This window comes from Aspergillus chevalieri, chromosome 8 (genome assembly GCF_016861735.1).
Source record: "Aspergillus chevalieri M1 DNA, chromosome 8, nearly complete sequence".
Classification (NCBI taxonomy): domain Eukaryota; kingdom Fungi; phylum Ascomycota; class Eurotiomycetes; order Eurotiales; family Aspergillaceae; genus Aspergillus; species Aspergillus chevalieri.
In genome coordinates this window covers 1454944-1467487 of record NC_057369.1, presented here as the reverse complement: position 1 = coordinate 1467487, position 12544 = coordinate 1454944, and the positions used below count along the sequence as shown (strand labels likewise).

General features: G+C 44.6%; 4 protein-coding genes across 4 annotated transcripts; 1 reads left to right on the top strand and 3 right to left on the bottom strand.

Moving 5' to 3' along the window:
* Positions 1-2264: 2264 nt before the first annotated feature.
* On the top strand, positions 2265-3669 carry ACHE_80497A (uncharacterized protein; the record flags this gene model as incomplete). Its single annotated transcript, XM_043283874.1, has 3 exons — positions 2265-2280; positions 2355-3225; positions 3282-3669. 3 exons carry the CDS (start codon positions 2265-2267, stop codon positions 3667-3669), a joined length of 1275 nt encoding a protein of 424 aa, XP_043141110.1.
* A 2963-nt stretch (positions 3670-6632) lies between these two features.
* ACHE_80496S (uncharacterized protein) lies at positions 6633-8634 on the bottom strand (the record flags this gene model as incomplete). Its single annotated transcript, XM_043283873.1, has 7 exons — positions 6633-6671; positions 6715-7271; positions 7322-7665; positions 7722-7807; positions 7881-8132; positions 8185-8407; positions 8456-8634. 7 exons carry the CDS (start codon positions 8632-8634, stop codon positions 6633-6635), a joined length of 1680 nt encoding a protein of 559 aa, XP_043141109.1.
* Positions 8635-9171: 537 nt separating this feature from the next.
* ACHE_80495S (ankyrin repeat domain-containing protein) lies at positions 9172-10113 on the bottom strand (the record flags this gene model as incomplete). Its single annotated transcript, XM_043283872.1, has 2 exons — positions 9172-9676; positions 9734-10113. The coding sequence occupies 2 exons, from the start codon at positions 10111-10113 to the stop codon at positions 9172-9174; spliced, it is 885 nt and encodes a 294-aa protein (XP_043141108.1).
* An 897-nt stretch (positions 10114-11010) lies between these two features.
* On the bottom strand, positions 11011-12109 carry ACHE_80494S (uncharacterized protein; the record flags this gene model as incomplete). The annotated part of the gene is made up of 2 exons (XM_043283871.1): positions 11011-11947; positions 12018-12109. 2 exons carry the CDS (start codon positions 12107-12109, stop codon positions 11011-11013), a joined length of 1029 nt encoding a protein of 342 aa, XP_043141107.1.
* Between the last annotated feature and the right edge of the window lie 435 nt (positions 12110-12544).

Sequence of the window (12544 nt, the reverse complement as noted above, 5' to 3'; positions counted from 1 at the left end):
ATCTCAAACCACTCTTTAAGAACCTTTGGATCCTCTTGTTTTGCCCGCTGGTATGTGATTCTTCGATTGTATCTTGTACGTAGTTCAGGACGACGTTTGGTAAAGGAATAGGCCCAGTTGATTCCAAGAATTGCAGTTGGATCTTGTGTACGCTCACAAAGTAAAATTTGTGCCATTCCACGCAGGAATTCTGACTGAATTGAGAATCCTCGCTTGTCTGCATCTAGTAGACTCTTGACAAGCACTTATTCTTCATATTCTGTCAATTTATGGCCATTTGCACGTGTTTCTGTACGTGGTTTGATTCCATTAAGCCGCTTGCGGAGGGAGGATTCAGAGACACCATATATCTGGGCGGCTTTCAATTTTGATTGAACTTTTTTCTCTTTCCATGCAGTAATAGCCATTTGCATACGGGCTTCCTTAGATAAAGGCATTTTTGTGTATAAAAAGTAGAAGAAATGATGTGTTAAAAATGGTTGTGTTGAATATTTTGGTGGTTGCGGGGAAAATTCGCACTTCGGCCGTATTCGCCGCTCGCCCGTTGAATACGTTAGTCCACCTCCGAGCTATGGATTCCGACAGAATCAAACATGTCATGTGACTTAGCGAGCACTCATGCTCCGTGACAATTCCTATCTAAACTATTGTAGCCATCGACGAGAATATCGAATCTGGAGAAGAAAGAAGAAGAGGAAATCTATCTAGGTAATGAAGAGGTTTTAAGAGGATCGTTGGCGACATGACTGGATGGTGTTTGTGATGTATCATCCATTGCCGTAGTGTTGAACCGCCATGAGCTATCATATGTGAGCCGTCACAACTATAATTGACAGAATGCACTTTATCGGCCTTTTGCTTGTAGGACGTTAGCTTTGATATCAGTCGCTTGACTTGAGATCATGTACTGTCTGGTGAATCGGTCATCGTTTTGTAGGCCTCAGCAGATTGGGGGTAATATCCTTCGACATCCGATAATATTGGGGTGCCTCCCTCCAAATCCAGGGTCGCGACCCTGAATTTCCAGTTACGTAATCGACCACCGAGCTGGCCAGTTGGCCGCCTCCCGGAACGCGGACTGCTGCTTTTGAAGCCTTTCTCCCACAAAATGGGTATATATTCCTATAAAAACCATACTCTTTCTCAGGACATTTTAGCCAATTGTGGCCTATTTTGCTCTAAAGTCTTTGTATCTATCATTGAAGCTTCCTACGCGGTTGCTTAAAGGCTCTAAGTAGTATCAAGCATATCAAGCATCTTTTGGGATTACATTCTGCTTTGTGTTAAATGAGCCGACTGATAAGTGTCCCCTATTATGTATGTCTGTCGCTACCTAATGTCATCTGTTCTATCCTGCTTTCCTATTCGTGCATTATATCTCAAACCAGTCCACTCATCAATGACCAAGATTCGGAGGCTGGCGATAGGCATTTTCCAAAAGCCTAGGCCATCGTCTCTCTAACTTAGGCCGTCCTATGCCTGAGGAAAGGTGGCAGCCTAGGCAGTAGACCTTGTTAGTCCGGAGTAATCTACTACTGATTCCTTTCTGATTACGATTTGAGAGACCACCGTTGACTTTATTGTCGGACCGTTAACGCTGTCAACAAATTCAAAGCAAGCAGGATACCAAGAATCAAAATAAGCTGCTGAGGGACACCACGGCCTGAGAACGACATATAAACGGACTAACTACAGTTGAAATGACGCCGATAGTTGGAATGATATGAAAATCTTTTGGAGCAGTGGTTGGCATATTTGTCACTTGATTAAGAGTAAGTGCGTTTTATTAAGCTAGCTCTGTTTCAGAGGCTGCGTAAATTCTCCAAAGTATGCTGCCATCTATCTCCAGCAAATAAGTCGCAATGACGTTCCTTGCTAGCTTCTTCTTCTGCGTACATAAGTGATGTTTTCCCCTGTGCGTCTTTGTCATCTAGATGGAGATTGTTCCTCTGGATGAAATTCAGGATCTCCTTGCTCAATGTACCATGAATGGCTCCATAGTGTAGAATACTTTTTCCACTAGTGTCCTTTGCAGTCACATCAACACCATGATTTGAGAGGGCCCCTAAAACCCCAAGCGCAGCCACAGGACCGTACATTGCCAGATGGGCTAAATTTTGGCCTTTTGGACTTCTCCACAGAGCGTCAGCACCGTGCTCCAAAAGAAAGTGACAAATTTCCATTTGGCCTAGCAAACTGAATCCCTGAAGATATAGGCTGAGTGGCGTGTTCCCATCTTGATCAACATCATCCAATCTCGAGCCATGACACAACAGGACAGTAAGCATTTCAATAGAGCATTCCATGCCTTCTTCTAAATGGTGGTGCACTAAAGTTGCGCCTTCAGGAGGCAGTTATTGACAACGCTCAGAAGTCATTTTCTCAAGTTCGTTTGGAGATCATGAAGAGGCTCAAGTCGCGCAAGCAAGCACTCAAGGACCTCGGTGATGAGCGTGTGACTCCTGAGCAGCAACGCGGTCATCTCCTCAGTGTTGTAGCTCGCTTTCAGGAAATAACCTCACATGGCCTGAGCTCCAACTATGGAACGGACGACATTTTCGATAGCCATCCAGATCTTCGCCTAGCAACTCTGGTCATGAATCGCCATATTCTGTTTGCAGAAAACCTAACCGTCTGGGCGCATGAGTATAAAATCAAGACGGAAACGGACATGAACAACTCGAAAGGTGACCAGGTAGACAATTTTGAGGAGGACTCCCCAACTTCGGAAGACGGGCAAACTTCGGAAGATGAGCATTTAAGTGGCTCAAACAAGCCGACCAAATCTATCAAGACCCGCGAAACTGCAAACATGGAAGATTTGACTGAGGTTCTCCATGAGTGTACCGAAGAAGTATCTCCCAAAGATGGGGAAATTTACGAGTGGTTGACCGAGGTCTTTTGTTCATCTCGTGGATTTGAGATGGGCACTTTCAACCCTTCACTTCTTGCCACAACAATGAGAAAGCAATCTGCAAAGTGGCTCAATTTCACGCTGGGATATATTAGTGACATAATTACCATTGTCCACCGGTTTATTCTTGCGGCTCTTGAGGTTGCATGCGTTGATCAGCGCGTCTGTCGCAGACTAAAGGCACGACTAATGGAAGACTTGCTGTCCAAATATCAGGATGCTATAAAGCAAGCAAATTTCATCCTCAACATTGAGCGAAATGGCACGCCCTTGACATTGAATCATTACTTCAATGACTCGTTACAGAAATGGTAATTGAGAAAATCCCACCTTCTGCTTTTTCCATGGCAAAACTAACAATATTCAGCCGAGCCACTCGGATCCAAACTCAGCTCGCGCCTAAAGTTCTCGGTGACTGCAAGCATGGAGACGTAATTCGCCTCTGCGATGTATCTGCAGTTCATCACAAGAACAACACCAGACAAACTGTAGAGGACATTCATGATATATTGCAATCATACTACAAAGCAGCACTCAAGCGCTTTGTGGACAATGTCTGCATGCAAGCCGCTGACTATTATCTCGTCAACGGACCAGAGACGCCAACAAAGCTTCTCTGTTCTCTTTATGTCAACAAACTCTCTGCGGCGGACTTAGAGGACATCGCAGGTGAAGAAAGTCATGTTCAACGTTTGCGGGTGCAGTTGACCAAGGAGATCACGGATCTGGAGGCCGGAAAGAAGATACTTCTTTAGACCAATGCGTTAGAAATTGTTTTGAACTTTTGTTGTATCTTTGTCCTTAACGCTGGTTTATCTTTGCGATATGGCAATCCCTTCTGATGATGCTATAATAGCTACGTACTAGGCAGTTGCTACATAATGGGAATGTTGCGTGGACACGTGGATTTAGATAATTTAACTGGCAAATGTGCGCTAATCTTCGGCACCTCCCTGGTCTCCGTCCGTTAATTCGCATCACCAATCATGGAGGAAGGTGCAGTTGTAGCTGAATGCACATGGATCCCTTAAGGCTGATCGCTTAGCGCAAGCGGGTGAAAACTCGCAAAGCTCTCATGGCAAAAGGCGTCACAAAGACCTTTCCATGAGGCTTGCCAGTGACAAAGAAATGGAACAGTTGGAGAAAACTGGCGAGTCATCCCAGAAGAGCAGACCAGCCACTGGCAAGGTTCTGAAGGATTATCAGTAGCCTGCGCAGATGGAGAGGCCACCTTCTTGGAAGATTTTCTCAATAGCTAGTAAGTCTCCAGCATCTATCGAATAATATGAATGGATATACTAATGCAGTCAGCAAAACTCAGCAACCTCCTGTCTTCTATCAAGAGTTGGTTCTAGCAGTCAGAAAAACAAACATGCAACACAACATAAGCACCTACAAACCACTTTTCACAATCAATCAAAGATGCATCCCAACAGTGTCCCAACCCGGAACAAACTCACTCAACCCATCCTTTTCAAAACGACCATACAATTCCTGTATATACCGCCGCCTCTGCGTAGCATCCTCCCAATCATTCCAAACTTCACTAACCCAACAGTCCAGAAAGATCAACAGACACAACAAATCCTCGACCATGACTCCTTCCTCGACGCAGTACTGAGGTATCACCTCATTCCCATGCTCATCATGCTCACAGATAAAACAATTCCCCTTTACCACTGGGTAACCCCGCTCACAACTGGCTCCCAAATTCAAATAGACATCTTCCCTCCTAGTCGTCAGCGTAAACCTAGAAACAAATTCAGCCTCCCCATCAACGTGAGACACCACCATCCACATAACATCGCCACAAACCTCAAGGCGTCCCAGAGGCATCTTGAGAGTCAGTTAAGATTCCCGAATAGAACAGTCCGTAGTCAAATTTAACCACAATCAGAACACTAAACCACCACCCACCCGATGAAACTAAACGCCTAAAGGAAAAAAAAAAGGAAGCGACTAAAATCAAATTACCCAAAACATCTTATCAACGCACTCGTTTTTCAGATTCCTATACAAACAGCAAAAAATGACATGTCTCAAACTTGGAATGGTGGATCCACACAAGAAGGTTCCTAAAACTGACATGTGGGTCTGCAGCACTGAAAAGGTCCGCGACCAAATGGTGTCGCAACTGGATGGTAAAAATCATGAAGGATTTCTGGGATTGATGCTAAGCTTTTCCATTGAGTCGCCCGGTTTCTTAGTGGGCACTCATGACTGAGAACCATTCAGACCAGAGCTGGCGGGCCCTGACCTCATTACACTGATGGTGCCTCAAGACATCGCCCAGGCCAGCACAGCCGCGACGGTGCTATCCATGAACAAGGCAAAGAAGGCTAGAGGGAGTTGGAGAATATCTATGTCATTTTTGGTATGTCAGTCTTGGCTCTGAACCAGGATGTATGCAGGTTGGACTGGCGTACCTTGTTCATATTCTCGTATATTGAATGAATATAATGATTGAGTCAATGAGTGCCGAGGAGCTTATGTGTTGTGTAGAGCTCTGGTAGCCCGAGACACAAAATAGGATGCCCGGCGGTCCACAGGCCACCGCAGGCACCTTCAAATGAACCAACAAAGAATCATGATTAGTAGATGTATAATAACAAGTTTCGCAATAAAAGGGATTCTGAAGGTAGGTATAGCATTCCACCAGCCTTCCGACAGTTTTGATTCAATCAGTTGCAAAGGATTCCCACATATACAGCGCTGAGCCTTCTCTAATGATATCTTTTCGAAAATTTAGAGGTGGGATTTACAAATGGCTATCTGCCTATTGTCATTGATGTCCTCTGGCAATGAAAGTGTATTGGTAGGCTATTTAACAAAATACTAGCACGAGGAAAGGAAAGAAAGGTAGGATTCGCTACTCAACAGATATCTACAATGCAGTAGGGGTTCCAGCCCCAGTCAAAACAATGCAATGAACTTAAAACATGTCCTGTACTCTCCTCCGGCTCTGCTCCGTGACAATTTCCACCTCAAATGGGGTCATTCCTTGTTAACATTCCTATTTATGGCCATTAGCTTGCTTGGCCTCATAATTTCCACAGTTTGGAAATTACCTTTGCTATCAGGATTCCTTTCAAGTAAAGGCTTTTTGGCCTCTGGAGCTTCAAACATATCACTGTCAGTGTTCCGTCTTCTTTTCGTAGCAACGCAGTTAGGACGAGGCTTTTCAACAGAATGCGCATCAAAGAAGTGGCGTCTCAACTCAATGCCGCCTTGGTATTCTTTGCTTCTGCAACATGGATGTGGGCATAGAATTCGATCATTTTGGTCTTTTTGCTTGATGTGATTGTCGATATGCTCAATGAGTGTGGCTTTTCTCAACCATTGCTGAAATCTCTCTTCGGGTTCCTTGTCAGTATCTCCTAAGCAAAATGGACAGAACCCAGGAGCAACAAGCGTAAATCAAAACGTCAGAAGTCCGCATCGTGGTTTCAAGTTGTTGAGGTGATAGGCACAATGATTCCTCCACTCTGTTTCATCGGGAAACCATTTGGCGCAAAGATAGCAAAATTCGAGGAATGAGCGAGGAGCCCGACGATGTGCCCTTTTACCATTCTTATACCGCTGTTGGTAAGGTGCAGCATTTGATTCTTTCCGTCGACATTGTATGATGTGCTTTGAGCGTCCTTGGATTGGGAATCTGTAAAAAGTCAGAGACCAAAGAGTATTAGTGTTGAGAATGAAACATACTTTGACATTTCTGTCAGACATATGGGGCACTGTCCATTTTCAGGTGATTCACCTGGATAATATGCGACCCTCTCCTTAGAGACACATAGATTTACCAGATCTTGCAAGCATTGCCTTCCAGTCTGGCTGTTGATTGGCACTTCTGTGAAGAGATCGCCACGCAACCTGTTCCTCTCTGGCATATATTTGCAGTAGATATCGAACAAAGAGGTGGTGTCACGCTCTGTGAAATTATTCCCTGCAACATATTCACTGTAACTAGAAGTCCACCAACTTCTGACAAATTCTTTCAGTGCTTTCTGACGCTTTTTTGCAGCTTTGTTGTACAAATGTGTTCGCTCACGTGTTAGGTCTTTATGATCTTCTGGGTTCTTCAATATCTTCTCAGTTAGAATCACAATCCTGTTATTGATGTCAATCATTTCAGGGTCACGCTCCAGCTCTTCCATGGCCTCAGCACTGAGGCGATGCGGGACATTGATGTCTCTATGATGTGCCATACTTCGCTCCATGTCAAGACATTCAAGATCTGGTTCAAGGTCCCAGTATGGGGCTTGTACATCAATCGCAAGGACCTTTGATTGATAGTTCAGATATGTCTCAGGATTTTGATGGTGCAAGGCCTGGCTGCGCGCAGCTTCAGATGCACGTACTATGGCAACATTAGCATGGTATCAAAAGATAGGTAACAGTCTTACATACCATCAAGTTTGTTCGCAACAGCTCCCCGGATTCCATGGATACGGAGGACATCTCGAAAACAAGCTCGCTTAGCTAAAGAGTAAAAGTGATGGCGCAAAGAAGCAAAAGTTAAAGAGCGATGATTGTCGGCACCATCAGTTTTAACCATCCGAAGAATAGGAAGTTCCTTCTTGCAATCATCCCATTCAAAGGACCAGGATTCCCGCCCTCTTGGTGGTCGTTTGTCAAGAAGCTCTTCCACTGTTCGAATTCCTTTAAAGGCCTGATCAGCCAGACCAACAACCATCAACCAAAAAGGAAAGTTCCTCCCAAGGACTTTCTGTTCTGGGACCCAATTCCTGGGGCTATATGTGGTCAGAATGATCAATGCTGCCATGGGAAAATATAGAATGATACACACATTAGGTTACTTTTATTGTACCGCTGGCCTTTCAAAAATTCCTGATCCATCGTGACCCAGTATTTGACTTGTCCAGTTGAGGTCCACTTCATGTTGAGAACAACATGCTTAAAAAAAAGTCAGTCACCTTCTAAATTGCTGCAAAATTGTAGGACTTACCCGGTAGTAGAGGCTCTCATTTGAACCTGGATAGGAACTTGCTTCCACCACTGCACCTGCTCTTGCTCCTGAGGCAGAAAATAAGGATAAAGTGAAAGCACAATAAATCCTCATTAGCTCATGTGGATAGTCGTGATCATCTTCTTCAAATAGATGTCGCAAAAGATAACTAAGGTCTTTATTTGTAACTGGGAATTTCTCTCGGTGCTGCACAGTAAGATGATATTTTGGTGTGAGGACATTATCAATGTACTTGATCTTTATCAGCCTCTTAGTCTGTAGAAGAATCAAAGCTGACACCTACATTGTAAACATCATTTTTGAGGTATTTTGGAAGCGTTCGCCCAGTTTTCCTCTCCCATTCCGCAACAAAACAGGATATGTTGTGGCGCACTGTAGACTGAGAAGGTAGGTCTTTGCGAGTAACAACAAAATCCTCCGCAAAGAGTTTTAGTGTTTGAGCAGACGGATCAGGCTCTTCCTTTGCAAAGTTTTTGCTCTCAGGTTCATTTCGAGATAATCGCCAACTACACAATGATCAGTTGTGCCAGATGAAGTCAATCTGCATTACTTACAGACACCAGTTCTCAATTGCCCTAGAATATGTGGCTTCAGTGGCAGGAGCCCTTTGCTTTAGACACACAACATTGTCTTGCTCTTCTGTCTCACGTTGATAAGCTGCTGTAAATCCCCGAGACTCGGCAAGTCTGCTGCGTTCCTGAATCAACTTCAACCTTCGATCTTCCGCGGTCATATGACCATGATCAAGTGACATGTTTGAAAAGATGAATAGCTAGTCAGAACTGTCTTTAGAAAAGACACAAGGCAGAAGAATGAAGATGAAAAAAATGATGCTCAAGCGGAAGAAAAGCCCATTTATGCCAAATAGTCTTCTAGAACACTGTTTGGTTTCGCAAGGCCATGCACACCCACTCATCACCCTGCTCACCCACTGATCACCCCAACACTCACCCTCGACCCTCAAGGCATCACCCCAATCACCTGCACTCAACTAATGCTCACCCAAGCATCACCTTTAGAGCAATAGTGAGCAAAGGGCAAAAATGACGGTTTGTCGCACTTAACATTGTGGCTTAAATATGGCTGAGCAGACGGGAAGCCCTGTTTTCTACACCCTATGGTTGTATGTACTGGAGTTAGAGGGATTGTATACTCTGTATGTGCCATCCACTGATCCATCCACTGATTTGTAGGGACACAATGGCTTTGGGTCACATTTTGACTGATGTTACAAAACAATCGTTTGTTTCATTTTTAGAATATGGGCTTCCTATATTTCTCCCTGCCGGGCATTGAATTGTCTCTCTTCCTCAGCCAAAATACTCGCGGCTTCCTCACTGCCGTTTTCCAAGGCATACTGGGCAGGCGTAAGTCCCGTCTCAGTAACCTTCAATGGATCAGCACCTTTTTCCAACAGGAATGGGATCATATGATGGCGGTTCCATAGGGCAGCAGAATGTAGTACAGTCCCTGGATCTTTACGAGGCCTTCCTCTGTGGCTTATACCAAAGCTGTTGGAGTTATTAATACCACAACCATGATCAAGGAGGGTCTCTATCACAGTCTTCCAGTGTTCATCATCTCTCATGATTGCATATTTCAGAGCAATGCTTCTGGTTGGATCAGCACCCCATTCAAGTAACAGTCTGATGGTGTCCAGAGAGGCGTCCCTGGCAGCAATGCTGATCGGGACACAATAGATGGGTGTTCTTGGATTTAAATCTGCTCCATGATCAAGCAACCATTGAACTGTTCCTTTATCCTTGACAGAGTCACTGCAGGCTTGATTAGTATACCTGAAAAGGAAAGGGAAGGAAAGTAGAGTCTTTCACCTCAAGATCGTAAAACGCCATGGTGACTTTTGATTGAGATCCCACCCATATTGGTACAAAGTTTCAAGGATCTCCAGTCTCTTGTTCTCTGGTACCGCTTCACTGAGAGCATCACGGCTCAGTGTATAAGTTATTGGGACTCCTTCCTCCAAGAAGTACTTCACCAATGGTACATCTCCACGGTGAAATGCCGCCACCAATGATTCATAGAAACAAAGAGAATCCAGGTCTGGCTCCAAGGCCGACTCGTCTGCACGCCAGCCATCCAGAATCAACCTTGTTTGGTCTAGGCCTTCTGCCTCAAGTAGGCGCTGCTCCCATGCCTCAGTGCTCACTCTGCCCGCGCTTTCATCATCTGACTGTAGGGGAGATCCGGCCATGATGGTGAAGTTGTGTTGATTGTTGATGGTTAGAGAGAGTATGGAATCTGTTTAAATACAGTCCATAATCAGTGGCCCAAGGCAGACAGTAAGGCGTTCTGGTGATGGTAAACAATGTGGCAGTGTTGCTGATCATACTGTAGTTGGATTTAACTATGATGAGAATCGACATAAACCGGAACGGGTTATAGTTACTCCGGTTAGCGAGAACTCATATATGTGGCTCGCCTACGGAGTAGTGAGCGCACTATAGTTAGTTGAGCACTCAAGCATTCTCATGTACTCTAGATACATTAATAGAGTATAATAACCGCCTATTGTTGTTTAATTATCTGCTATATGCCTCGTGCAATTGGTCCTTCGACTCCCTCATCTTATTCCCCTGAGTAAGCGACCTCCGAATAACTACGGTTTCCGGATATATGAGCCCCCAGAATCCACTTCAGGGTTTAACTAACTAACTGCGTTACGTAACTAGTTTGAAGTGGGTTAAGTTAAGGGGGCTGTATTCGGGGGTCGCTTACTTCCACAAGGTTATAGCAGGTAATAAAAACAACAAAATAATACTCTATTAATGTATCCAGAGTACACGGCGTAGAGTGAGGCCACATATTCATAGTTAACTCACGTCAGGCCGAATGATTTATTAAGCAAGTCACCCTGGCTGCTGTTCATCTATTCGGATATGGCTACAAGAATTCTACGAAAATCCTAGAGATCCTAGGAAAATTAGAGTATAAATATCCAAGTTTATGTAGTATGCACCCAATACTATGTACAAAGTCAAAGTCTAGATTTCCCTACCCACGCCGACAGTTTCTCCCATGCTGAGCGGTAGTTATATACAGGAGGATAATTAGTGCCATGTTCTCAGATACAGGCAATCCGATGGAGCGCTCAGCAGTCTGCACTGCCATGCAATACTTTTTTGTTTTCAAAAAACAGCCTCACCTCACCGGGACCTTCAGGGTCATATTGAAAGAGTGCACGGCCACTGACAGTATAATCCAGTTTTGCACCTTCTTTCTCTTGGTCCGCAGCCTCATAAACATGAACTTCAGGTTTTACACCTATCATATCACGAACAATGTTCTGCAGTTGGCTGATATAAGGTTCTTGTCCATCCATCCTCTGCTTATATTGAGCTTTGGTGGTGTCATAAACCGGTAACCCGTTCCTGTCTTCTCCAATTTCCTTGGCAGGGGTCAAAATGAATGCATCGGTCGTATCTTCTGGGAAGTATTTTTCGACTTGTTGGAGACTTTTGTATCTTAACTGTTCCTCCCCACTGACCCAGGAACGAGGAGAACGGAGAAAGTCTTTGACTTGTCTTTGGAAACCTCGAGGGTTGAAAGAAATATCTTCATAGTAATGAGCAGCATAAACAGCTTGGTCAGAGACGAGAAATAAACAGGTGCATCCACAGAGATCCTTGGTTCCGATGTTGAATGGTACGTTTCCAAATTTTTTGAACTCAGATGACGAGGTAGTATCGTCAGGGATCAGCGGGATCATCAAGTCACCGCGTCGATTGTTTGTGATTCTCTTGATATAGTCATCAAGTCTCGAAGGCGATACTCTATCCAATCCTCGCTTGTCCAGTTCGGACGCGGACGGAAAGGTTCCATTTCCATCATCTGTGAAGGAGAGGAGTCGTCGCTCCAAATCGGAGGAATCACTGTCCTCCTTCTCTTCGTGCTCGTCATTGTCAATGTCTGCCTCGTCAATGTAGTCACGTTTGCTCGCTCTGCCACAGCTTCCAGCCTCACATAGGTTTCGACGGAGCCCTGGGCTTCTCGCTGCGATATTGCTCGTTGCAAGCGAGCCGACAGGCCTAGAATCAAAGGGAAATTAGACTTGTGCTATGGAGCCGGTAACTAGTTAAAGGCATTGGGCCGACTTACAAAGGCTCAGCCCTGATGGTAAACTGGCCGCACAGCAGTACAAGTACTGCGAGAGTTTGCAGCCACAAGGGAAGATGGCGCGGAAAGAACATGATGGGGCCGTCTGGGCACTATGGAACAGTAATGATGATAGAGGATAAAGATAATCAAGCTGTAGTTGATTACTGTTGCTGAATATTCTGTTGGATTATTCTTTGCAGTCATGGTGTGGATACACTGGCCTATATAAATACAACGGATTTACTGGCAAGGCATAATACAAAACAGCCCATGGCAGTGCCAGGCATTCTTGAGGCAGCCTAACAAGTATATTCTGATCTACCCTTGTCAGCCTGGGCAGTATAGTATGGCGGGTTACAGGTTATTGAGTGTAAATTGCAAAAACCCAAATTTAGTAACAAATGTTTACAGATTTAACCTCCGCCTCTTTGTAAGGCATACTCATCCATAGCATTATAGTTATGGATTGTGGGCTGTACGCCTTCACATGTGCAGGTACTCCAGTCATTCGGTGCTTACTGTTTCCT